Source organism: Hyaena hyaena, unplaced genomic scaffold (genome assembly GCF_003009895.1).
Source record: "Hyaena hyaena isolate Hyena2069 unplaced genomic scaffold, ASM300989v1 scaffold_57, whole genome shotgun sequence".
NCBI classification, from domain to species: domain Eukaryota; kingdom Metazoa; phylum Chordata; class Mammalia; order Carnivora; family Hyaenidae; genus Hyaena; species Hyaena hyaena.
Genome location: NW_024080690.1, coordinates 3,165,007 through 3,192,703, shown reverse-complemented (window position 1 = coordinate 3,192,703; position 27,697 = coordinate 3,165,007). Strand labels below are relative to the sequence as shown.

General features: G+C 44.1%; 2 protein-coding genes and 1 long non-coding RNA gene across 4 annotated transcripts in view; 1 reads left to right on the top strand and 2 right to left on the bottom strand.

The window, feature by feature from the left end:
• FBLN7 (fibulin 7) overlaps positions 1-9,828 on the bottom strand; it is a 45,834-nt gene extending 36,006 nt beyond the window's left edge. The window contains exon 1 of the mRNA XM_039231776.1: positions 8,711-9,828. Coding sequence (XP_039087707.1) covers positions 8,711-9,400 — 690 coding nt within the window. The 5' untranslated portion in view covers positions 9,401-9,828. The remainder of the gene's footprint in view (positions 1-8,710) is intronic.
• Positions 9,829-10,096: 268 nt separating this feature from the next.
• LOC120231533 overlaps positions 10,097-27,697 on the top strand; it is a 32,669-nt gene continuing 15,068 nt past the window's right edge. The window contains exon 1 of the long non-coding RNA XR_005528350.1: positions 10,097-10,409. This is a non-coding gene — a long non-coding RNA (uncharacterized LOC120231533). The remainder of the gene's footprint in view (positions 10,410-27,697) is intronic.
• The window catches only part of TMEM87B (transmembrane protein 87B), a 44,750-nt gene continuing 37,875 nt past the window's right edge, over positions 20,823-27,697 (bottom strand). For both annotated transcript variants that reach the window (XM_039231693.1, XM_039231694.1), the window contains exons 16-19: positions 27,455-27,528; positions 25,727-25,779; positions 24,487-24,517; positions 20,823-23,347 (exon numbers count right to left, since the gene is read on the bottom strand). In XM_039231693.1, the coding sequence (XP_039087624.1) occupies positions 23,288-23,347; positions 24,487-24,517; positions 25,727-25,779; positions 27,455-27,528 (218 nt within the window). In that variant the 3' untranslated portion in view covers positions 20,823-23,287. The remainder of the gene's footprint in view (positions 23,348-24,486; positions 24,518-25,726; positions 25,780-27,454; positions 27,529-27,697) is intronic.

The following is a 27,697-nucleotide window of genomic DNA, read 5'->3' as shown; positions in this document are numbered from 1 at the left end:
TCACCCCAGGCCCCCCTCTCCATAGCCCCAGGGTCAGGATCAGGCAACTATAGGGACAACCCTGCTGAGATTAGTCAAATTTGCCAGTCTCAACTTGGTTAGCTCCCTTACCCTGTCTTACCCATTCCTTCCCTCAGAAACCCCAATAAAGGCTTTCTAGAAGTTTCCTGCTCTATCTCTCTGCCTGTTCTCTCCTGAGGCCTCATGAGGCCAGGCGTGCCCCATCTTCTTGGGAACTGAAAATAACAAACTATCTTTTCAATGGCGGTTTTGTCCTGATCTGCTGACGTCGCAGTAGCTGGATCAACCCCAGATCCCAGGTTCATTTTTGAACAGAGTCTCAAGGAGTCTTGTGCTTCGTGCTCAGTCTTGGCCCACGGCCATGGGCACCATGTGGAAAGGCCAGGCTAGCGTGCTGGAGATTGACAGGCTGCGTGCGGCCACCCTAGAGCAGCCAGCCCAGCTCACCCGGCAGCTGTCGCAGACAAATGAGGCTTCCAGTCCGGAGGGGCTGGGTCTGGAGCACATCAGCAGAACGGCCCAGCTGAGCCTAGTTCAAATTGTCACCCAGGTCTGCCAAATTCATATACAGGGCAGCTCTTCTGAAACCAAAAGCAAGGTCCTTGTCTGTTTTGATCCTGGGACCTGGGCCACTGGAGGCACCAGACATTTGTTTTGTGAGATAAGGTCCGCTCAGCCCCCCCACCCCCCCTCTAGCTCTGTGAAAGTAAAGGGTTCCTAGGAAACCCTTTGTAAGCCAAAGTGGCCTAAAGCGAAGATGCAACCACCATTAATTTCAACGGAAATTTTTTCAAGCTTCCCCACACCAAGCTTGGAGCTCAGATGCTCTGGGGGCACAGCCGGAAGCTCTGGGGGCTGGATGCTGAGATGCCGAGTGTGGTTCCCGGAGAAGGAGCGTGGTGGCGCCAACCCTCGCTGCTCACTGTGAAACCAACGCGGACCGCTTTTTCGCCTTTTTTCTAAAAGCAAAAATCCTCCCCGGATTTCTTTCAGACAGTGAAAACAGGTCCTAATGTTAGGGCTTTCACGACAGCCAAGCGGCACAACACAAACTCTCAAAGAATGGAGAATCCCTGTACGCCTGTTTTAGATCTGGGTGCTTCACGTGTCCCTGTCGCGTCAGCCCATCCCCATGGATTTGTGCAGACAGCCCTGGTCAATCGTGGCGTCCTTGCAATCTGAGCTCTGAAGTGACCCACAAGCCATCTCAGCCTAGACTCCGGGCACATGTGCCTTCTCCATGGCATTCATGACAGACCAAGGAGTAGTCTCAACAGTCTCGCATCCTCTCCTCCACCTCCCTCTCCCGATTTGGTCAGGAGGGGACACTGGATGCACCAGCTCTTACCTCTTCCTCTGGCCTCGCTCCCCACAGGCTCCGCAGCCCCACATGAGGGTGTTCCCCAAGGACACCCTGGGCATAATGTGTGCTGCTGGCTGCTTTCAAGGGTCGGTGTAGGAAAAGGGCACTATCTACAGTAGGGCCGTGACTTCGGAACGCCTCTCGAGAGCAGAGTAAAACATCATTTTCCTGAGGATGCATTCAGAAAAACAAGGGAGTGAGCCAAGAAAGAGGAAGACATATGATCTATAAAACATAGACTCCAGCTCCGAAGAGCCGGCAGCCAAAGTCAGGGTCAGCCGGACGGGCGAGAACAGGCTCCCGGGGAAAACAGCCTGGACAGAATGTGGAATAGGAAAGAGCTTCTGGAAACCGCTGTGCTTATGTATTTGACTGAGAGGAAAGGGGAAAAACTTCAGGACGACTGAAGAATTACTTACACAAGAAGAGAAGTTAATCATAGTAGACTGCTTGGCTCTGCAGTGAACAATGGCATAAAGTATCTGTCGTTACAGGAGATCAGTTGTTTAGAAATGTGGAGTAATCGCCAGGGTTTTTAAAAGCAGTTGACTCGAGAGAGAGGACTACAGACCAAATTTTTTGAAAGCCACAAACTACCAAAAATTGCCCAAAGGAGAAACCTAACCTAAATAGTTTTGTATCTGTCAAAGAAATTGAATTCATAGTTAAAACCTTCCAGAAAAGGGAGGGAGAGAGGGCGCCTGGGTGGCTCAGTCAGTTAAGCGTCTGACTTCAGCTCATGTCATGATCGTGGTTTGGGAGTTTGAGCCCTGCATCAGGCTCTGTGCTGACAGCCTGGAGCCTGCTTCGGATTCTATGTCTCCCTTTTTCTCTGTCCCTTCCCCATGCTCGCGCTCTGTATAAACATTAAGAAAAAAATTTTTAAACAACAACAAACCTTCCAGAAAAGAAATCTCCAGGCCCACATGATTTCATTGGTAAATTCTATCAAACATTTCAAGAACTGACACAAATCCTACACAATCTCTTCCAGAAAACTGAAGAGAAGGGAACACTTCACTCATTTTATGAAGCCAGCATGACCCTGGTAACAAAACCAGGCAAAGGGAGTAGAAGAAAACTATAAACCAAGGGTCAGCAAATGTTATCCACAGAGGTCCAGGGAGTAAACACTTTATTTTTTGAAGCCCATATGTTCTCTGTTGCAGCCTCTCAACTCTGCAATTATAGGGCTATAGCAGCTGCAGAAATATGTAAATGAACAGGTGTGGCCAGATCTGACCATCAGTGGGCTGGATGTGGCCCATAGGCCATAGTTTGCTGGCCCCTACTATATACCAATATCCCTCATGAACACAGACAAAAATATTCATGAAATATTGGCTAGTGGAATCCAGAAATATAGAAAAATATATACATAAATACAGAAATAAGACCAATTAGGATTATCTGGGACAGGAAGGCGGGTTTCAGAATTAGAAAATCAATCAAAATCATCCACCTTTTTAACAGACTGGATTATACCAAGTGAAGCAGAAATAGCATGTGACAAAATTCAACAACCATTCATAATAAATACTCTGTCAAACTATGACTCAAAGGAAATCTTAACTTGATAAATGGAAATATTAACATGACAGAAAAACCTATAGTTAGCATCAAATGTTAAAAAAAAAAAAAAAACACGAATGCTTTCTTCCTAAATTCTAGGACAAGGGAAGGATGTTCATGTCCCTATCCAACATGGTTCTGGAGGTTTTAGTCAGTGTAATAAAGCTAAATAAATAAACCAATGGCACATAAATAGGAAAGAAAAAATAAAACTACGCATATTCACAGAAGATATAATCGTTATTTAAAAAATCTGAGAGAATCTACAAAAAAACTCCCTAATAAGCAAGTCCCACAATGCCACAGGATAATAAATAGGTCAACACGGAAAATACATGAGATTTTCATATACTAGGATTATACACGGGAAATGAAAATTTAATAAAACAATACCATTTAAAGGAGTTCCAAAGATGAAATGCTTAGGTATAAATCTAACAAAGTATATTTACGTTGAAAATTTTTAAATGCTGATGAAAGAAATCAAAGATCTAGATAAATGGACTGACATATAAATTCACAGATTGGAAGATTAAATATTGTTAAGATGCCAATTCACCCCTAGTCGATCAATAGATTTAATTTAATCTCAATAAAAATTCCAATAGGATTTCTTGTTTCTAAGAAATAGACAAGCTAATTACAAAATTTTATTTTTTTAATGTTTTCATTTTTGTTTTTGAGAGAAAGAGTGCACGAGTGCTCATGTGGGGGAAAGGCAGCAGGAGAGAGAGAGAGAGAGAGAGAGAGAGAATCCCAAGCATGTTCCACATAGCCCAATACAGGGCTCAGCTCCATGTCACCAACTGTGAGATCATGACCTGAGCCAAAATCAAAAGTTAGATGCATAACTGACTGAGCCACCCAGGTTCCCTTAATTCTAAAATTTTAATGGAAAGGCAAAGAAACTAGAATAGTCAAAACAATTCTGGAAAAGAATAACAAAATCTTAAAGTCTACCTGATTTTAAATCTTATTACGGAGTTAAAGTAATCAAGATAGTGTGTTACAGGCAGAAATAGTCCCATACACATGCCATGAACTGATTTTTGTCAAAGTTGCTGAGACAATTTAATGGCAATTGAATCATCTTCTCAACAAACGATGGGGAATCTATATGCAAAAAGTGATCCCCAATATAAAACTCACACTCTATGCAAGAATAAACTCCAAATGGATCACAGACCTAAATTAAAATGCAAAACAAAACAAAACAAGCTACAGACTGAGAGAAAGTATTTGCAGTTCACATATCTGAAAAAGACTTGAAATTAGAATATATAAAGAACACTCAAAACTGAATAAGAAATTAATCCATTTTTTAATGTTTACTTATTTTTGAGAGAGAGAGAGGGGGAGGGAGGGAAAGGGAGGGAGGGAGGGAGAGGAAGGAGGAGGAGAGAGAGAGAGAAAGAGAGAGAGAGATACAGAGCAGTTTGCAGGCTCTGAGCTGTCAGCACAGAGCCCGATATGAGGCTTGAACTCACAAGCCATGAGATCATGATCTGAGCTGAAGTCTGATGCTTAACCAACGGAGTCACCCAGGCACCCCAGAAATTAATCCATTTTTTAGATGGACAGAACTTTACCCAGTAGACTACTCATAGCAAATAAGCACATGAAGAGATTCTCAATGTTATTAGTCATTAGAGAAGTGGAAGTCAAAACCACAGTAAGATACCACTGCATACTTATCAGAATGACTTATTAACAAACAAACAAAGCGGACAATATTAAGTGGTGAGGATGTAGAGTAACACAGTCTTGTATATATTGCTGGTGGGAATGTAAAATGACACAACTAATATGGAATATAGTTTGGCAGTTTCTTACAAAGTTAAGAATGCATTTGCCATATGACCCAGCAATCTCACGCCTACATATCTGCCCAAGAGAAAAGAATATTTACACACACACACACACACACACACACACACACACACACACACAGCTGTACAGGAATGTTTATGGCAACTCCATTTGAATCACCAAATACTGGAAATGACACCATAGGTATCATTCAGTTCAGTGGGCGAACCAATGCACAAACTGTGTTACACTGGGATGCCTGGGTGGCTCAGTTGGTTAAGCATCTGACTTCAGCTCAGGTCATGCTCTCATAGTTTGTGGGTTCAAGCCTCATGTCAGGCTCTGTGCTGACAGCTCAGAGCCTGGAGCCTGCTTCGGATTCTGTGTCTCGCTCTGTCTCTGCCCTACCCCACTCACGCTCTGTCTCTCTCTCAAAAATAAATAAACCTAATTAAAAAAAAAAACAACTGGTACACCTATGCCATGGAATATGACTGTTATAGCATTAGCAAAACAACTATACAGACTAAAATAACATGGAAGACTCTTAAACGCATTACGCTAAATTTAAAACGCCAGACTCAAAAGGCTATGCACTTGTTGATTCCATTTACATGACACCGTGGAGAAGACAGAACCACAGTGATGAAGGACAGATCAGTTCTGGACTGATGGAACAGTATCCTGACTGTGGTGGTGGTTGCCACAAATAGAATATAACTCCATGGTAAAAATCATGGAAATGTATACCAAAAACATTTTTTAAAAATCATTAAACCGTAAAAAGCAAATGGGAGAAGGTATCTAAGAGAACCTTCACAAAGAGAAGTTTTGCACCAGGGCAAGCCTTCTGAACCACCCCACAGGCAAGGAGGATGCTGAGACCCTGCCCTCCTTTCTCACTAGGGCTAGCGGGGGGAGGGGACGTGAGGGGGTTGTTACAGTGGTCTCCCCAACGAGGCTGTTTCTCTTCTAGCAGGAAGGCCACAGAGTGGGCAGCGGTTTTAAGAAAGGCCCTCCACCCATGGGACCCCCAGGTCACACTGCTCAACCTGCTCCCCTTCCCCACGACCACCCGCTCCCATCCAGCTAATCACAAAACCCCTGCAATGTGACTCAGGACAGATGCGCTGACAAGGACACAACTGGAAAGCCATGGAGGACTGCAGGGGAGGAGATGATACTGTCCATCCCCATGAGATTGGTGCTCCAGACCCTTGCAGAAAGCAGCCTCCCCCTCCCCTGCCCCTACTCTGTAACACACACACACACACACACACACACACACACACACACACACACACTCGAGCGCGTACATGAAGACACACCATAGGTACTCATGCACATACACACCCGATCATAAATACAAGCACTCACTCACACAGACACAGTTGCAATCACAGGCACTGGCACATGGGCAGGTGCACATGCACACAAAAACACACACCCATCTTGCTTCCCTTGGGCTTTCACCTAAAATAACAAAGTGAGCACATTTCCTGGTAAACAGAGGAAGCCCAGACAGGGTTGTGCACTGCTACCCTGAGGAATTCCTGCTGCCTCTAGCTAGAGGTCCGTAGGTTGCCGTGTACCCCACCCATCTCCTCTGTGGCAAGAGATAGTCCCATGGGTGCCATCCATTCTCCAAACATCAGCTGAGTCTCCACCAGCTAGCAGATCTTACTGTTGGGTTCAAGAGCCCCAGGCTCATAATGTGTTCAGATCAGGTCAACTCCAGGTACGCCACGTCACCTCAGGTCCTCGTGACTCCAATCCTTTGTCTACTCTGAAATCCTCTGCCCATGGCCCTTTCCTAGGTCCATAGCTTTTTAACTCTGAAGGATGGGGTTCCATTGGGTATTGGGTCTCAGGCACCCGCTTGATTAAAATCACTAGGGACAATTTTTAAAAATACTAATGCCTGAGCCCCGACCCAGGCCAGTGGAATCAGATTCTCTGAGATGAGGCTGGCATCAAGATTTCTAGAGGCTTCCTAGGTGATGTGATATGCAGCCCAGAGACTGCGCAGCTTGGTCCTGCTCAAACCAGCACCAGCATGGCCACACTCCATTCACGTTGCTGAGCTCCTGCTATATGTGGTCCCTGGGTAAAAATCCCAGATATGGTGCCTGGCCCTGGGGCCCTATCTTGGAGAAGAGACAATAAATTCAACATCTATCGAAAAACCCCAGTACACGTGATCGGTCCTATTCCAGAGCCCTTCACAGGGCCATCATAGAACACACAAGGGCAGAGAGGAGACCGGAAGCACAGAGCAGGTGCATCCAGTCGGAGCCCTCAGAGGGGAGGGACAGGATGTGCAAGGAGACGCTGGGGGGCCTGCCCTGCCACTGTCTCATCTTATGGGACCTACTGCTGTCTCTCCGGGTTACCCGGAAAACAGGTGAGACCCTGGCAGTGCTTGGCTCTGTGGCCGCTGCAGAGGCAGAAAAGTGAGCTCTCTCAGCTCCGTTCCTGGGAGATCTGGTTCCTGTCCCTGCCTCACTGAGCCTTGTGAGAGGGAAAGGGAGCAAAAGGAATTGTCCACAGAGGCTGGTCTAAAGCCCTCTGAGGGCTCCGACTGCATGCACCTGCCCTGTGCTTCAGGCCCTCAGCTCTAAGCCTGATGTTTCATTTTGTTTTGTATTCTGCAAAGCGGGTGGAAGACCCATTGCTCTGTTGGTGGGTCCACTGTGGCCTGAGACGAGCTTCTGCTGCCTGGTGGCTCAGCGACTTTCTGCGGTGTGCCTGATCACTTCTGCACTGATACCGCTCAATGCAGGCCTGAACTGAGTTCTCCCTGGCTGGAGTCCCTTCCTGCACCCCAGGAGCTTCTCCGTGACCATGAGTGTGCCTTCCTGGTTCAGGAATTTACACACGAAATGCGTGGGGAAGGGAAAAGGTCTGGAACTCAAGGAGAGAAACTGAATTTTCTCCACTCTTTCCTGGCTGTGTGACCTCGAGTAAGTCACAATCTCCCTGGGTGAGGCCCTCCTCCCCAAAACGGGGATGACAGTGGCCCCCGCCTCACAGGGCTGCTCTGAGAATTAAGAGCCTGGAAGGTGCTTAGCAAAGAACCTGGCAGTCATCAGGCTTTCGGCAAGCACGTGCTTTCCTTCCGCCTTGGGTTACTGTCACTGCTGTGGATGGTATTGTTGGGGTGGCCGCCCCCGCTTGCCCACGGGCCACGCCCATCACAGGGGGAGGGGTCCCCGGCGGCCAGAGCCTGTCTGGTGGTTGCTGGCTCTGAATTCAGCAATTCCAGTTCCACCTTCCGAAGACTCAATTTCATCTGCATTCTTTTAATTTTAATCATCGGTTCTTACTGGTTAACATAAAAGTGAATCTAATCAAATAAATAAATCCAGGGAGGCTCCAACAAATATAAACGGCAAGGAGAGAAAAACGAAGCAGCAAGCCGCGTGTCCGTGTGGGAAAGAAAATGTAGCCCCAAATCTAAGGCCCGGCAGGCGCGGGGCGAGGCGGCTTCAGGGACCTCCGGACCCCGCTCTGCCTGTGCTGCAGCGCAAACGCCGCTCACAAAGTCCGCGCGCGTTTAAAAGTCGGCAGTGGTGGGAATGAGATTTCAGTTGGAAATTTGAATGTTGGGAGCTGGAGGGCGGGGACAGCCTCTAACCTAACGGGGTGACCGGGACACCCCCCCCCCGGGGACCCACCGAAGCCCAACGTCCCCTACATCCCGAGGAAACCTTCCTCCAGCCCACGAGTCCCCAGCGGACCGAGGTTGTCGCACGGAACCCACGGCGGGACCAGCCCGGGTCTTCCCAGGCGCCCGGCCCCGCGGTGCGTCTCAGGTGACAGACGGGGGGCGGGGGGGAACCCCGTGAACCGGCTCCAAGCCCCGCAAGCGGTAAGCCCAGGTGGTCCGGACTTGGCGTCGGGTCCCGGGCGAGCGGGGCTGGCGAGAGGCGGGAGGGCACTGACCTGGGAAGCCCGAGACGCGGGGCAGGCGAGCAGCAGCAGCGGCAGCAGCAGGAGCGCGCGGAGACAGCTGGGCACCATCTTGCCAGTGGGAACCGCTGGGCTGGGGAAGGGGGGACGGCGCCTCGGTCCGGCCCACGCCGCGGCCGCCCCGCGGGGTGCAGGGCGCCGCGCGGCCCCGGAGCGGCTCGCGCAGGGAGGGCGGCGGAAGCCCCGGAGCGCGGGCGGCGCCGTCTCGGGTCCAGGTGCGCCGCGCGCGGGCCACGAGCGTCCGCAGCCGCCCGCACGAGACAGCCCCGGCGAGGCGGGGAGGCGCCAGCCCCGGGGCCGAGGCCGAGGAGGAGGGGCTGCCCGGCCAGGAATGCGCCTGGGAGCGCGCCCAACCCGCGCGGCTCCCCGAGGAGGCCGGGCGCGACGCCGAGGACGAGCGCGGGCATCCGGAGGGCCTCGCGGGCAAGGGCGGCCGAGGCCGCGCGGCCGGTGTGTCCCGCACGCGCGCCGGGTCGTGCGTCCCCCACCCGTCCCGGGCGGAGCCCTCCTGATCGTCCCCTTGTCGCGCTGGGGAGACTGAGGCGCGCGGCGGCGGCGTGGCGCTCCCCATCCAGCTCTGCCCCGCTTCGCAGCCCACTCACTGCGACCCTCCTCCACCTCATTCGGAGAACGGGACCAGCACGGCCGGGAGATGGGCTTCATAAACTTGGACTAAGTTCTCCATCTGAGTAGAGTGTCCTTCGAAATCATGCTAGTGGGGAACAAGAACACACATGAACGGTGACCAAGAATCTACAGTCCTCCTAACTGATAGTCCTCCCCACCCCCGACAGAAGGAGAAACTCCTTTAAACGGAGGCCGGGTTATCAGAACATCGGATCCCTCGCGGAAGTCGGTGGGCAATCCCCCTGGGAAGGGCAGACATTAGTGGTCTGAAGTCCCCTGCATCCAGGGGCTGTGGGAGGAACCAGATGGCCTCAGCCCCAGGCTCCTGGAAAACATTATTTAAGTTCTTGCTGGAAGAATGCTTTCAGAAGGCAACACTGCAGATGTCATGGTGCACACCAAGTCTGGCCAAGCCTCAAATCTATTTTTCCTTTCCGCATTTCACTTAGCAGAGCCCACTGACAGCCCGAGGAATGGAGCTAAGAAGACTGCACAGTCTGGGAGCAAGAGCTGTGTCCCACTGGAAGGTGCAAAGGAGAGTTGGAGTCCCCTGGGAAGCGAGGGCATGGTGCAGGCTGGCCACCTGAGCATCCCTTACCCAGGAAATCCTACTGGGCGTCTCCCTCCACCTTCCTGCGGCAGGAAGTAGAGCAGGGCCTGTGTGATCTTATTTTGCATTCCTGGTGAAATCTTGGAGAGCAAGGCAACAGATTGCTTCTCCCTGTCCAGGTAGAAGGGACCAGGCAGCAGCAGCCCAATCCCAGGAAGCCTATGGAAATTGTGGTTGTCTGCCCAGGTCTCTCAGGTGTTTGCTATTGACACCACACGCGATGCCAAAGCCTGGTTCCCCACCCCCTCCATCCCACACCCTGGCCTCCTTCACTTACCCCTCGGTCCCCGCTAATGAAAGATTTGGTTCTGGCCGCTGTGGCCATGTTTAGTATGTGTTTTATCCCACCTTGTGTTGACATGGTGACCTCCCCTGGCAGGCCAGGATTTGTCAGCCTTCTTCTGGCTGTGCAGTGGGAACCAGACGTCGGCAGAGGTAAGCAAGCGTTCTTTTTTCTTCTCTTGCCTGCTCCGTGGATTCATAAAGCCAAATCTGGACATGGTTGAGTGACTTGCCCAAGGTATGTAGTCTCCAGGCTGCTCCCAGAGCGGTGCTGCTTCCCAGCACAGACTGCCTTCCACATTTTCACTTAAATACAAGAGCATGGGATTTCAGGAATTTTAGTTATGGTAACAGAGTTTTTCTCTGTTTTGTTTTTCTTTTCTTTTTTCCCCCCCCAAGCATTTCTAAATTTTAACAGGGGTTCCCCCCCCCCCCCCCCCCCCATCTACTCATTTCTGTTTGTTGCCCTTATCCTATGGCTACCTTCCATTTAGTGCTCTGGTGGCTGGTGTGAATTAACCTTTTAAGGCCCCAGTGCACCAGCAGTACTGCTCCTTCTCTGTCCCCAACTGCCCTTGATCCACAGTGATCAAGGCAGACCTCCCCCCACCCAAGCCCAGAACCTATCAGGGCTGTTTAAAAGCAGACTGAAAATAAGCCAAGTGTCCTATACTTAAGGCTACAAAAACCAACTCTTGACTTGAGCAAAATGAGTTTATCCTCTATATTACCTCTTCTCTTTCCTCTATATTTAGTTTTCAAGAGAATATTCCAGAATATCATGGATTGGGGGGGGGTGTCTACACATCTAAAGAAAATATTTGTAAAGCTTTTTTTAAGTTTATTTATTTTTTGAGAGAGAGAGAGAGAGAGCACAAGCCGGGGAGGGACAGAGAGGGTGACAGAGGATCCAAAGAAGGCTCCATGCTGACAGCAACAAGCCCGATGCGAGACTCGAGCTCATGAACTGAGAGATAATGACCTGAGCTAAAGATGGATGCTTAACTGACTGAGCTACCCAGGCGCCCCAATATTTGTAAAGTTTTTTGACAATCAATTGCCATCTCCTGGGACCAGTGCTTTTGCTGATAAACTTGTGTTCCCTGCAGGGAATGCAAAACAAGACAGGAAATTCTGCTATCGAAGTCTGTTTCACACCCAGTCAAAGCAGCACCCGGTCTGAAACAGTCATCCCAAAGCTGTCCTGTAGGGTTCTCTGGGTCCCTCGTGGTGCCCCACACCATGTTGCTTGCCCTGTGGGGTTTCATATGTTTATTTTGGCTGTTGGCTTGTTTGGCGCTGTTTCTCTTCCTTTCCCACCTCCACCCCACATCTGTGATTCTAAATGTCATCAGCTCCCACTAAATACCTACAAAAGGTCTTAGGAACAAAACCCAGCATGTTAGCCTGACCCAGGATAACAGGGTAGGACAGGGGTGGGGGGTGATCTAGAAGAGGCGCAGTGATGATCACATTCACTCTACATAGATAATTATTTGAGTGCCAATTCAGGGCACAGCCCTGTGTGAGGCACTACATCATGCTTTCACATACATCAAGGAAGTGAGCCAAAAGTTTGTTCTTTGAAACGATAATATGGAAAGGGGTTACAAACAAAAAATAAATTGACATTGTCTTTTGTAGTTACCTACATAATTAACTTTACTGGTATTATTTATTGCTTCATGTGGATTCAAGTTACTGTTTAGTATTTTTTCATTTCACCCTGAAGGACTCCCTGTAGTATTTCTTGTAGGGCAATACTGTTAGCAAGTAATTCTGGTTTTGTTTATCTGAGAGTGTCGTTATTTTTCCTTCATTTTTGATGATTGGTTTGCCAGGATACTGAATACTTGGTTGACAGGTTTTTTCCTTTCAGTACTTTGGATATGTCATCCCATTGCCTTCTAGCCCTCATGTTTTCTGATGAAAAATCAGTTTTTAATCTTACTGAGTATCTCCCGTATGTGATGAGTCACTTCTCCCTTATTGCTTTCAAAATTCTTTATCTTTTGACGATTTGGTTATGATGTATTTCAGCATAGATCTGTATGAGTGCATACCACTTGGAGTTTATTGATCTTTCTGATGGTGTAGATTAATGCTTTTCATCAAATTTGGGAGTTTTTAGCTGTCGTTTCTTCCAATATTCCTTCTGCCTCTTTCTTACTCTCCTCTCTTACAGATTTTCCTGTTACACATTACTGATATGTTTGATCCACAGATCTCTGAAGCTCTGTTCATTTTTCTTTTTATTTCTCAGACTGAATAATCTCAGTTGACCTATATTCAAGTTCACTGATCCTTTATTCTGTCTGCTTAAAACTGCTATTGAGCTTCTCTAATAATAATTTTTCAGTTCAGTTATTGTATTTTTCTTTTTTTAATTTTTGTTCAATGTTTTTATTTTTGAGAGAGAGAGAGAGACAGAGCACAAGTGGGAGAGAGGCAGAGGGAGAGGGAGACACAGGCTTCAGGCTCTTAGCTGTTATCACAGAGCAATGTAGGGCTTGAACTCACAAACTGCAAGATCATGGCCTGAGCTGAAGTGGGTGCTTAACCAACTGAGCCACCCAGGCGCCCCTCACATTTCGTTAAAAACAATTTTTTTTAATGTCTTATTTATTTTTGAGAGAGAGACAGCATGAGAAGGGGAGGGTGAGAAAGAGAGGGAGACACAGAATCTGAAACAGGCTCCAGGCTCTGAGCTAGCTGTTAGCACAGAGCCCGACGCGGGGCTCAAACCCACAAACTGTAAGATCATGACCTGAGCTGAAGTTGGATGCTTAACTGACTGAGCCACCCAGGCGCCCTGCCCCTGTACATTTCAAGAGAAGAGTATTTCTATTTTCTTTCTATTTGGCTTATTTTTATTTATTTATTTATTTTTACAAATAGTTTATTGTCAAATTAGTTTCCACATAACACTCAGTGCTCATCCCCACAAGTGTCCTCCTCCATGCCCATCCCCCCTCCCCTCCAACATCCATCAGTCCTCAGTTTTTGTCAGCATTCAAGAGTCTCTCATGGTTTGCCTCTCTCCCTTTCCCCCACCATTTCCCCCCTTCTTCTCCCCCTTGTTCGTCAGTTAAGTTCCTCCTAGTCCTCCTATACGTGCAAACGTATGATATTTGTCCTTCTCTGCCTGACTTATTTCACTCAGCATAACACCCTCAAGGTCCATCCATGTTGCTACACATGGCCAGATTTCATTGTTTCTCATTGCCGTGTAGTATTCCATGGTATAGATAAACCCCATCTTCTTGATCCATTCGTCCGTTGATGGACACTTAGGCTCTTTCCATGTTTTAGCTATTGTGGAGAGTGCTGCTATGAACATTGGGGTACATGTGCTCCTATGCCTCAGCATCTCTGTATCCCTTGGGCAAATTCCTAGCAGTGCTATTGCTGGGTCATAGGGGGGTTCTATTGTTAGTTTCCTGAGGAACCTCCACACTGTTTTCCAGAGGGGCTGTACCAGTTTACATTCCCACCAACAGTGTAGGAGGGTGCCCGTTTCTCCACATCCTCTATTTGGCTTATTTTTAAATAATTGTTATTTCTTTACTGATATTCTCTATTTGGTGAGATATTATTCTCATACTTTATTTAGTTCTTTTGACATGGTTCCTTTAGGTCATTGAAGATATTTAAAATAGCTGATTTAAAGTTCTTGTCTACCAAGTACAACATCTGGTCCTTCTCAAGAATGTTTTTTTTAATTTATTTTAAAATTTTTAATGTTTATTTTTGAGAGAGACAGAGACAGAGTGTGAGCAGGGGGAGGGGCAGAGAGAAGGGGAGACATAGGATCCAAAGTAGCCTCCAGGCTCTGAGCTGTCAGCACAGAGCCCAACATAGGACTTGAACCCACAAACTGTGAGATCATGACCTGAGCCAAAGTCAGAGGCTTAACCAACTGAACCACCCAGGTACCCCTCAAGAACATTTTATATTGATTGCTTTTTTCCCCCTTATTTCTTTGCTTGTGTCGTAATTTTTTTTTTGGTGAAAGCTGGACATTTTAAGTAATGTGATAACTCTGGAAATCAGATTTTATCCTCTCCTTAGAGATTGTTGTTGCTGCTTGTTTTAATGTTTGCTTGTTTAGTGACTTCTCTTGAACTAATTCTGTAACATTTGTAGTTTTTGTGATACAGGGCCACTAAAGTCTCTCAGGCATCTGGCGGCCAGCTAATTAGTGGACATAATTTTCTTTAAATTCTTGGAACCAGTAAATCTCCCAGTATTTGTCAAGGTTCTTGTATGTATGGTGAGGTACATCTTCAACACCCGTCCAGCCAATTTACCACTCTGCCTTAGCCTTCACTTCCTGCTTGCAGTCTTTGCTGAGCAAAGCCCTACATACGCACATGGCCTTGAAGATTGGAAATACAGAAATACATTGGAGCTTTTCTCTTTAGTTTTACTGTTGAGGCTTTCAGGTTGGTCTGTTATTTGCTTCATTGTTATTTACTGCCTGGGGCAGCTATATTAAAACATTTGACTGCAAATACTTTTTAACAACATTCCCAAGGAAGAGGCTTTTAACACTGGGCAAACTCTGGCCCAGGTAAAAAAAGGAAAGCCTTTCTAGTGGTGAATTCCAAGGAACCACTAGCCCAATCAAAGGATAATCTCAATTTTTGGAAATGAGATTTTGAAAGGCCTCCAGCTCCATCTGTTCCCTAGAGTACTAGGAATGTGGGCCCTGAATTTCAAAGGCAACTGCTGGGGCGCCTGGGTGGCTTAGTCGGTTAAGCATCCGACTTTCGCTTAGGTCATGATCTCTCGGTTCGTGGGTTCGGGCCCTGCATCGGGCTCTGTGGTGACTGCCAGCTTAGAGCCTGGAGCCTGTTTCAGTCTGTGACTCCCTCTCTCTCTGACCCTCCCCTGCTCATGCTGTCTCTCTCTCTCCTAGAAATAAATAAAACATTAAAAAAAAAAAATCAAAGGCAACTGCTGAGCTGGAAACAGAGTAGGAGAGTGGGGCAGATGAAAGGCAACCTTGTGTTCTTACTGAGATCCAGGCATTATTCTGTAGTAAACGCTCTTTAGGTTGCTGCAAGACTGGTTAATATCCAGAGTCTTGAAAGTTCATTTTGAAAGTTTTTTTTTTTTTTTTACAAGCTTTTCATTGCTTTTATAAAGGGACAAACTTTCAGAGATCCTTAGTCCCTCATTATCTCTGATGTCACCCACACATCATTTTCTTAAGCACGTGGTGTGACACAAGTCAAACTTCAGTCTCCTGTGGTAGCAGAAATCTCAGATGCACTTTCTTAACCTTGGCTGGGCTGCATGGAGTCCAAACACGTGGAGCACAGGGCGAGCCAGTGATTTGGGAGGTTTATACACAGAACGTGGTGCTCACCTTCTCTGTTTCTCTCGTTCAGTAATTCTTCCACTTTCCAGATCCTGTGGCTCTTCTAATCTTTGTCTTCTTCCAATTCAGCAAGTTGAGGAGCAGGGTTTATATCTGGGTTTACTCTATCTGGCAAGAACAGCGGCGTGCTGTCAGTGTAAAAGCCATAAAAAATGGGGAAATCACCCAGCGCACTTCCCTTCATCCAAGTGTTGAGTCTCTTCCTACATCTCCCTGCTTTCTGCCTGTCTCCAATGTCTTCAAGTAGTTCTTACTTAAATTTTGTCTAGAGTTGTTATTTGTGGGGAAGTTTGGCCCAATAGAAGGTACTTCTCCATGATCAGAACTTGAAATCTACAAGTACAATTATATGAATTATAATACAATTCATTATTTAAAAGCAATTTCATAGTGAAAAGGCTAGCTTGTTCATTCCCTTAATAGAAATGTCTAGGGGCGCCTGGGTAGCTCAGTCGGTTAGTGTCCGACTTCAGCTCAGGACATGATCTCACAGTTCGTGGGTTCGAGCCCTGCATCGGGCTCTGTGCTGACAGCTTGCTCAGAGCTTGGAGCCTGCTTTCAATTCTGTGTCTCCTTCTCTCTCTGCCCCTCCCCACCCACACTCTGTCTCTCTTGGTCTCTCAAAAATAAATGTAAAAAAATTTTAAAAAAGAAATGTCTAATAATAATCCTTTGGAGGCAGATACACCAATGGTCAAGCATTCTTTTTTTAAAAAAGGGAAAGATAAAGTGTATGGAATCTTTTATTTTTAGTAGTGCTGAGACTAGAATAGATACTGTCACTAATTCTCTGGACTCCATTATGCCCCAAATTAAGAAGCAGAGAATCAAAATTACAACTATTTATTGTAGAGACAGAATTTGAAGGCTGGAATGAAAGACAACAGTCATATAAAATGATGTGGCAAGGGGTCACCAAAACACAGAAAGTGTATTTCAAGTTTTGATATGCAGTTCAACCCTCCCAGGGCACTAACCTCCTTCTGACTCCAAGGATCTAGAAGTGAGAAGAGCAAATGAGGATACAGGCTTCAGTTCTGCCTGGGGGGTCTGGAGTCAATGCAGGTTTCCTGCTTCCCCATTTTCTCACCCATAAAATGATCTCAGAGTCCCCTTCCAGCTGCCAAGTTCTAATTTTTTTTAAAGTTTATTTATTTATTTTGAGAGAGAGAGCACACCAGAGTGAGCAAGCAGGGGAGGGTCAGAGAGAGAGGGAGAAAGAGAATCCCAGGCAGGCTCTGTGCTAACAGCACAGAGCCTGACATGGGCCTCAAACTCACGAACCATGAGATCACGACCTGAGTCAAAATCCAGAATTGGACTCTTAACCGACTGAGCCACCCGGGCACCCCCCAAGTTCTAATTCTGAGAGAGCTGCAAATATTCCAAAATGATAACTGTTTTCCCAGGATGGTGGTGCTCTTTGTAGATTTTTTTCTTTTTTTAAGGAAGAAGAGCTTCATTAGTAGCTAAGTGGTGGGTTTTTGTTTTGTTTTGTTTTTACAGATCACAGGGGTTTAAACAATGTTTTTAAATGTCTATTTTTGAGAGACAGAGACACAGTGTCAACAGGGGGAGGGCAGAGAGAGAGGGAGACACAGAATCCAAAGCAGGCTCCCGGCTCTGAGCTGTCAGCATAGAGCCCGATGTGGGACACAAACCTACAAACCATGGGATCATGACCTGAGCTGAAGTCGGACGTTCAACTGACTGAGCCACCCAGGCGCCCCATAGGGGTTTGAAATAGCAGCTCAATCATGCTCCTTGGGGTAATCAGACAGACTGCACACATTTAAAAAAAACTTTTTAATGTTTATTTTTGAGAGAGACAGAGACAGAGCATGAGTGGGGGAGGGGCAGAGAGAGAGAGGGAGGCACAGAATCTGAAGCAGGCTCCATCCAGGCCCCAAAATGTCAGCACAGAGCCTGATGTGGGGATCAAACCTACAAACCGTGAGATCATGACCTGAGCCAAACCCATACGCTTAACCAACTGAGCCACCCAGGCCCCCCCAGATTGAACACATAAAAAGTGAATAACTTTATCAAGGTCCTAAGGTGAGTGTCCAGAGGTGCTGGGGAAAACACATCACAGGTAAGAAACAGAAAACCTACCACAGCATTTCTGAAAGGCATAATCTATGGAAGAGAAACCTAGTATAATAGAGCCCTTACTGAATTTTTTAAAAGTTTCTTTATTTCATCTCTAAATTGGTTCAACGATATTTGGTAAGTTAATTAAAGAAAATTTTAAAGGCAAGAATTACAGGCCAGAACTCTTCAGAGATTCTTTGGCACCATCTGCTGGATGGCTTTTAAAAGTTTCTCTGTACCTAGACTTCCATTGCAGTTTCTTACTACCTTTCCACAAAGACTTAAAGGAAGTACTGTCAAAATTGTCTGAATTTGGTACCATACGAGCTTACGTTATGGGGAATTTAGCTGCAAATCCACTATCACTTAAGGGGCATAACTTGCTCTGGGAAATTGAATGCACGCAAATACATCTTAGGATTTCAGTTTCACGTGGGGGAGTTTATTTCAGCTGGGTGTCAGTAGCACCTATGACCATCGCTGATGCATTCTGTGTAACTTCGCTGTATTATAAAGGCCTGAGCACCAGCACTCTAGATTCAGGACTTTAACTCCCTAACAAGCAAACATGTACCCCCTCTCTGCCCAGGGATTTGCAGAAACCTTTCAAGGGTGCTTCTCGCCAGTGTTACACTAACCTTCTGTTTGCCAACAGGGTGACTTTGGCAAGTTATTTGGCCACACTGAGTCTGTTTTCCCCTCTATAAACTCACTGCTAGACCTACCTCGTGGCTACCGAGACCACAGTGGTTAACAGAACCCGCCATTACATGAGCCCTCCCAGCCCTCCCTAAACTGTCAGCACTGTTATTACAACAGGCCTGCTTTTCCTCGGGGGCATACCCATCCTGGTCACCCCCAAGGCTGGGAGAATTTCCAAGAATATTCTCCACATTACATTTACTTGGGGCAGGATGGGTTCTAGTCATTAATGGATGAAGCTGTGGTCTGAGACCATGCTCGCGTCTAGATTTTCTGATATCATAAAACCTACTTGTGGACCATTGATGTTCACATATTTATTTCTCCGTCTGTTTACATTAGAAAATAGAAAGGCAGGGGCGCCTGGGTGGCTCAGTCGGTTAAGCGTCCGACTTCGGCTCAGGTCATGATCTCAGGTTTGTGGGTTCGAGTCCCACGTCGGGCTCTGTGCTGACAGCTAGCTCAGAGCCTGGAGCCTGTCTTTGGATTCTGTGACTCCCTCTCTCTCTGACCCTCCTCTGCTCACGTTGTCTCTCTCTTTCAAAAATAAATAAAACATTAAAAAAAAAAAAAAGAAAATAGAAAGGCAGTTTTTGTCTCCCCTCTCCACTGCTCCCATGTAATCTGTGGCAGAGGCCATTGGCCATCCACCCAAAGTCACCAAAGCAGGCATGTGGCTGGTAGTTCTCAGACGCCTGGCAGTTTGTGTGGCCATGTGAGTGTGCCAAAGTGATGAGCAGCACCTCTGGGTTTCGCCCCCCCCAAACTTCCCAGGCTGTCCTTTCTCCAGCTGGCTGCATGCAGATGACAGGCCCTAGCAACTGGAGGACTCAGGAGACACAAGTAAACGTTGGGTCCCTGAGGGGATGTGTGGAGGAAGCCTGCCCTGCCCACCTCTAGGCCCAGGATGCATGACCAAGAAATAAATGTCTTTTTGTCTTAACCTTCTGAAATGGTGAATAAAAAAAAAATGCTATAACCAGCATTTTTGTGCAGAAGCCTTATTCTATAATTTAAAATTTTATTATTTTTATTAAAAATATTTTTTAATGTTTATTCATTTCTGAGACAGAATGTGAGTGGGGGAGGGGCAGAGAGAGAGAGGAAGACACAGAAGCCGAAGCAGGCTCCAGGCTCTGAGCTGTCAGCACAGAGCCCGATGTGAGGCTTGAACTCACGAACTGTGAGATCACAACCTGAGCCAAAGTCGGACACTCAACTGACTGAGCCACTAGGTTCTCCTGTAATTTGAATTTTTAAAAATATCACCAGAATTGGCAGCACTGAAAGGTTATACACACATTTAACTTTTTTCCAAAGACTGAATCAATGACATTACTGCCATTAATGAATGTGTTCATCAGACTTCGAAAGCTGAAACAGGTTTTATAAATATATTAGTATAGACTCGTTAATTTAAAAAATTCACCCTATTTTTCATTTCTCTGATCACTCCTGAGGTTGAACATTTTTCCATGTTTCATAATCAGTTGTATCTCCTTTTTTTAAGACTTTGTTTATGCCCTGCCATCTGTTTGGGTCTATATTTCCTGAAGACATAGATATAATCTAGCAGTAATAGATATTAGAATCAATCATTCAGACTTTCAGAAAGCATTTTATTAAAAGTCAGAACAAATATTAAGGCACAAAAATACAAGTTTTTTAAACAAAAATCTTTGAAACAGTTTTGTCCTACATTCAAAGCAACTTCTTCCAAATTATACAATAATTTAACTGTTTTAAATAGAAAAATATAACTTTTCAAACCCCTAAATTTTCTCCTCAAGTACACTGTTTTCCTAGTTTCTTAACACAGTACTGAGCTTCTGTATATACTGTCCATTTCCTTAAAATCCTACTTTTGTCACTTATATACATCTGATATGATCAGAACTTTACCCAGTATGTTAAACTTCTTTCTTACAAGTATAAGGCCTGGTGTTCTGTATTGCTTAGTGCATGCTGTTGATCATACAAAGATACAAGTACCAAAAAAACGAATGATTATTAAATCTAGCACAACATCTGTCCACTTTAAATTAGTCATGTATAGCTTGTAAAGTTTAGTGCAATAGACTCAAAACCCTTTAATTTATTTTTAAAAGGAACTGTGCCCCCAACATGGGACTCGAACTCATGACCCCAAGATCAAGAGTCGCATGTTTTACTGACTAAGCCAGTTGGGCACCTCAAACTCCCTTTAAAAAAAGATATAAAAAAATCAATCTTACATGTACATTTTTTATACTCTCAGTCCTGACATTATAGTAGTGCAAACATAATGTATCACAGAGGAAAAGTTGGTTTTCTCTACAGGATATGAAAGATTTAAAAAGTATTTTCTTTACAGAAAAAGTAAGGAAACATCATCTCTCAGGCTTAAAAAATGGATATATTCATTACTTTTCTTTATTTTGAAATAAATGAACTATCCTTTAAAACAGATAATTAAATCCTAATCTAACTTAAATCATGAAAATTCCCTTTGAAGCGAATTTCGCACAGCATATAAATCTAACATGACTTGCATAAGAACATGTAAGCACTTTGTCTGGAAACACATAAAACGGGACTCATCCTCAGATCCTTTCATCTTATTGGCCTCCAAGAATAAACTGGTCTGATAGCCTCAAAAACTTTGATGACCAGATACTGACCACTTCACACTGAAGCGGGGATGATGAGCTGTACGATGACCTGGCTGTAACTTCTCCCCAGTGTCCTTCATAAGAACTACAGCTCTAATCCCAGGGCACCCCCTTCTGATTATAGGAGGGGGTAAGAGGGCCCTCCATAGGAATACTCAATCCAGGTCATTAAACAGCAACGGACTACACAACTGTCACTGCAAGTGACAAGAATACATGCCCTTTGAAAAACACTTCTGATAAGGTTGTCAGGAGGGATTCCTGTTCTCTCTAGAAGATGAGGGAAGTTTGCATTTGAGCCTGTAGCTGAGCTATACACTTCGCATCCTTTATCTTTCCAGGTGCAGGAAGCGGTGCTTTCATACCCACTTACTGAGGTTATGCCAGAGGCTGTCCCCCTTATTATCACACCATTGGATGCCCCACTCCTGCTCCACTGCACTTGCAGTTCCTGCTGGCTGGAAGCCCAGGACCCTGCATTTCAAAACTCAACTGGAGCCGTATGATGAGCTGGGGGTCTGCCTCTAAATCTGGGGGTGGTATTAGATAAACACGTTGGGACCGAGAAGGCAGGGTGGCCTCCAGCCCTGCAGCAACTGGGCCCGGGGTAAAACAGCAAAACCAGAATGGACACAACGCTGGGAAATGCAGTAGGTAGGGACCCATATTCGTGTCAGAAACAGAAGAAAAGGAAAAGGCCCCACACTGTTGGACACTCTTTTTCAAGGAAGCATGTCCCAAACCATTCACTGTTGCCTATCGAAAATAAATCTGAAAGTATCTTTCAGTAGATATTACTACTAGAGACCTTTCCTACTAATCCCCATGAAATGAGTAAATGAGAAGTAAATTGAAAAAGTAGGCTTTTGAAAGAAAAAAAAATTTTGTGGCTTTATAATGAAAAAAAAAAAAGGCTATAGTTGAGTCTTTGTACTGGTTAAACTTTAAGTGCTTCTCAAAGTTCTCTGAAGCCATTCTCAATTCACAAGGTTAGAACTCCATCAAAGAAAGATACGCAAAATTCTAACTTTAATTCCTATCCTATATGTCCACGAGCCCCGTATCTTTGGTCACGAAAGCAGCAAAACGTTCACATTTCCATCATACTACATTCAACTACCTTTCAAGTTTAGAATGTTCTGCATTTAAAAAAATATTAAAACAAAACAATTTCAAATCATACATTACATATATAATATGTAACAAAATGATGTATAAAACATGGTTGAAGGTCTAGAAATTAATTACATGATTAACAATGATGTACTGTACAGGCAAATATATGTTTCATTACAAAATCAAATAAACCAAGATTATGTAAAGGATGTTCTACTGTCTGTAAGGGTCACTGCTGATGAATCTGCCAGTGTGCAGAGAGGAAGGACTCCTCATGTGGCCATGTGTCCACCCCCTGCCCCACACAGATTCAGCAGCAGTTCGTGAACACGCGGCCTGAATGAGGGGACAGTGGCAGGGCAAACCCTTGGAAGTGACCCTCAAGACCTTATTCCTGCGTACTTGTGTTCTCCTGAGCTCAGAGAGGACCTAACTCTGTGATTTGATGTGCACGGTGATATATTTACAAACAAGGACCTTGTGCAGACCATATGTACACATACACACACACACACACACACACCCCAAAACTAACCATATAAACATGCTTATGTTCTAAGGCTAATCAAGTTTTACTTAATATCAAATCATTTCGGTATAAAAGTCAAAGAATATTATTATTGCATCTAATAACTAAAACCCTAAGAGATGGAGTCGCTGCTTTACCACACGTCAGAAGAATCACATAATCTACCCCAAAGGTTAGTGACTGGAAGAATGGTGGAAGTGTTTACGTAAAAAATATTTTTAAATCTGGAACTGTCATATTTTCCAGAGAAAAGAGAAAGCCCAAATCCACATCCCTGCCTCCTCTCAGCTAAGAGCATTCAGGCATATTTCTTTATCATAATACTTCTCTTAGATTATTTCCGAATCCAGGCAATTTGATGGACATTAAGCTGATGTTTAAGAGTAGCTTAAAAGGGGTGCAGAACCATCCTACCACCTGAATTCTTAATTTTAATATATAGATTTCCAAGATAATACAATAAAAACTTGTTGCACTAGATCAAAACAAAGCTCTCTTTCAGTCTTGAGGAAGTCTTTTACCGTTAACTGAGTTTCATTTATATGGGTTTCAATCACATTATCTTTTCTGAAGAGAACATTTTTTCTGCCATTTCAGATCTGGTCATGATTTCCTTTAAAAAAAAAAAAAAAAAAAAAAGATGATATACTTCCAAATGTTGATGCTCCAACCAGAACATAACAAAATTCTCTAATCTTTCACAGTCACAATTTTGTGGGGAGCTACATATATTTCATGATATACAAAGAAATAGTAGATTCAGAAAATAAACACTGGATAATCTACTTCTGGTGATGTCTGGTCAATACCTGTTGACAAGGTCAGAAAACTTTAACATCCTGCTAGCTGGAAAACATTTCAAGTTCAGAGTTACCATGAGAGGCAGAGATGGGGCTCATGTGGATTTCTCAGGCACAGTCATCCACAGATTTGCCTCACTTTACACAAGTCACATATTTTGAAATTGTACAACTATTTATCAAATGAGTACTCTAAGTGCCCTTTAAAAAGTAATTCTCCATCATGTATCTTTCTGTAGAGTTCTAAATCCTGACGTTCAATTGCTTTGTAGCCAGGTGTGTATCTAAGGCAGCCTCCTCAAAACTTCCCACTACCGTCGGATCAACATGCTGTGGCCAAAGTCACTTCCCTTCAGTGAACAGAGCGGCAGCTGCTCTCCTAGAGCCACCACCTAAATTATGGCTCAGTTACCACCAACTTCCCTCTGCTGCTCCTGCCCGAAGCTAGAGTTCCCAGCACCCATCCTCTAATTCCCACAACTCAGACTTCTTCCTGTCGTGGCCACCCTTCAATGTCCGGACGATCCATAACTCATTTTTCTCCTCTAAACCTTCCCAAATCCACATCCTCTGTTCAAATTTCCTGCTGAGCAAATCAAAATGAGATAGAAACTCTATTTAATACCTTAGCAAAATATCTCAAGTAGAAGAGATTTAGACAAACTGCTACGTTACAGTATTCTAAACTCTTACCAACATAGATGTTAGCAAATCACAGACTCAAAATCTTATGAAATAATTCTCTCTTCCTTTATACCAACAAGCATTTATCTTACTCCTATTTTCAATGAGGATTGAGCTCCTTTGAGTTTCATTGACAAATCAGTGCAGTCTTCCAGGCTGCTCCATTTGCAATCGTTCTACAGAGTAACTTTCAGAATTTCTTTCTGAAATATATTTCTACTTTGTGAAAATAACAGCACCAAGAAAATAAGCAAAAAATATATTTTACCTCATCTGAATCCACTAACACTGGAAGAGCTCTGAAACAAAACAAACGGGTGACGATGTTATTAAAAGGCTAGTGAATATGAAGGCTGAATACGGGCATATTCTGTGACCTACGAATTCTCATTCCTGGATGGACACAGCTGACAGAAGTGAACACCTAGGGTCACTAACACACACACACAGGAATTTTCATAGTGTTCTTAATCTCCCCCAAACTGAAAATAGCCAAATGGGTAAACTGTGCTATGCGTATCTTCACACAATGAGAGCAGTCTACGGTGAAGGCATAAGAAAGAAGCGAGAGACTAACTAGGTGGGAGAAAGGGGCCAGGTCAGATTGTCTGGAATACGACTATGAAGGAAAATTGAGGAGAAAAGACTGCTTTTGGGGAAATATGCACCAGAACCTGAGGGACCCAGAAGACAACTGTTGGGTGCTCAGCACTGTTGGAGGTAAACACTAGCAATCTCAAAAATGCTTCCTCTGTGAGGTTAATGATTATTTAAAACTTGGTAAGATGTATTCAGTGCATTGAAGAGGGAGGTGAACTCTGCTAAGCTGTCCTTTATGGCTGACCAGAGATAAGGAAAAGCCATAATCTGTTCAAATTGTCCTATGACACGCAAACAGAATTTCATACTAGACAGGAACTGTCTACAAAGGAAGTAAACGGGAGCAAGGAAAGGAAAGAACAGTATATGAAGATGTCATCCTCTCTGCCTATCCTGCTGGGTTCCCCTATGGAAATGGCTACGTGGAATTCTTGCGTCAAACAGGAACACTGATCCTGGTTAGCTCAAAGTTCCCGAAGGGCTTGGTCTATACTCTACTTTGCCCACACTCATGCTTTTCCTCCAAACTCTTCCCCCCATACACAGTATGGAGCTTCGATGTGCTTTAAAAAAAATGTTTTACATATGTTGGAACTTTTTATAATAGAAAGTTGAAACAAAATTAGTGATTCTAATCCTGAAAAACTTAGATCAGAAGAGGCTGGAGTTGGTCATAGGCCACAAGCATTCAAGTGGTTGTTGTATAGTGAGAACTGAAGGAAAAGGAAAGACCAAGGCAGGGCTCTGTTTTCCCTGCAGTCTGACATGACACTAGTCATTCGCTGATGTTGGGGACCTATCAAAACACAGGGGGTACGAGGTTCGAAAAGCACATGATGAGGTATGAAAGTGATCTCTTTATACGATATCCTACATTTTAGACTCAAACTTTAACAAAAAATATTTACACATCTGTGAATGATGAGGGAATATTTTCTTCCACCCACTTCAAATCTTCATCCTGTAGAAATAAATATTTATATATTAGCATTTGCTTAGTATCACCTGAAAGTAGAATTTTAAAATATAATGTATATAAAACGTAAGCATTTATTTCAAACACATGATTCTCTTCATTTCTATATATCCTAAGAATTTGGCACTTATGCCCCACAGAAATTATGCCAGTATGTTCTTAAACAGGCAAATAAACAAAAATTTGGATTTCAGAATTTTGTACTTCTTGGTTTTCTTTTCATTAGATGCGCAGGTGTTGTTTTTTTTTTACCCTGAAAAAACAGAGTAGAAACACAGAGTTGATGTGTAAGACAGAAAATAGCAAGAATATTGATTTGTATTGGCTTTTTGCTCCCAGCATTCATTATACCTCCTAATTTGTTCAAGTTTTTATATCATGAGCTTATAATTTTTCAATAGAAAAAGATGACCGTATAAATACTCTAATTTTACAAAAGCCTATTTATTTCTATCGCTTGTATTTATGCTCATCTCTCTGCAGGAGACAAGAGAAGGAAAGCAGGTCAGTTGGGGTATCGGATTTTTAGCAGAAACTTGCTTTTAGTTATCTCATGATTGAAGGGTCGTGGCATCGAGCCCCGAGTTGGGATCCCCACTGAGCATTTCACCTGCTTAAGATTCTCTCTCTCTTTGGGGCGCCTGGGTGGCTCAGTCGGTTAAGCGCCCGACTTCGGGTCAGGTCATGATCTCACGGTTCCTGGGTTCAAGCCCCGTGTCAGGCTCTGTGCTGACAGCCAGCTCAGAGCCTGGAGCCTGTTTCAGATTCTGTGTCTCCCTTTCTCTCTGACCTTCCCCTGCTCACGCTCTCTCTCCCTCTCTCTCTCTCAGAAATAAATAAAACATTAAAAAATTTTTTTAAAAACTGCTGTAATTTTTTAAAGTCTAAATCACCATAAACCTACTCAAAAAACACATTTTACAGAATTAACAAAAATAAAAATGAAAAAATTTACTAAACAGATTAAACTGTTCTCATATGTCATCTGTCCTGTCAGAACTTACAAGCACACATACATTTTTATATTCTATTAATTACAACGTATACAATTATAAGAAAGCAGAATATAAAACTATGAGAGGCATTGCCACTTTGCTCAATTAATATGCATAAAATATTTAAAAACTCATCTCTATCCTCTATTTTACCATTTTATTCAAGCTTCCAGCTTTATAAAAAATGCTAATTTTGTCAACTGCATAGGCAACACATAAAGTCCTTTCCTAATAAATAACAAATGTTATCTGAAATGGCTTCCAAAATCACTTTAAAATGCTGAAAAATTAACAAGCTTCTACTATAACAAAGCTTCTCAATCTTTAATGTGCGTAGGAATAGTTAAAAGGGATCCTATTAAAAGATCCTATTAAAAGATCCTATTGAAAGAAGGGAACCTATTAAAAGCAGATTCAGATTCAGTAGGTCTGAGGTGGGACTGACACTGCATTTCTAGCAAGTTCCAGGTGATGCTCATGCTTCTGGTCCAAGAATAGCACTTGAGAAGCAAGGATCTACAGTAGTTACAACTGTCAGACTTAACTAGTATTGCTACTTGGTAAAATTGATTTTCATACAAAAAACTTCCATACTAAGGTAGAAAATGTTTTCCTGACAGTCAATGAATGTGACATAGACTCTCTTAAATGTATACTATACTCACGAAGTTATCAGAAGTAGCAGGTTTAGCTGTTCCATTGGAAACTGTTTTTGAGACTCTTAATTTTATTCCTTCAGCTACAATGAGAAACATTTTAGAGATAAATATCTAAAATTATAAAATATTATTTTCCTTCACATTTAATAATTCAACAAAGATTTATATCTACATATTTATATCTATGTAGATTTATATATTATTTATATATTTACATATATATTTATTTCTTTTAATATTTGTGTTTGA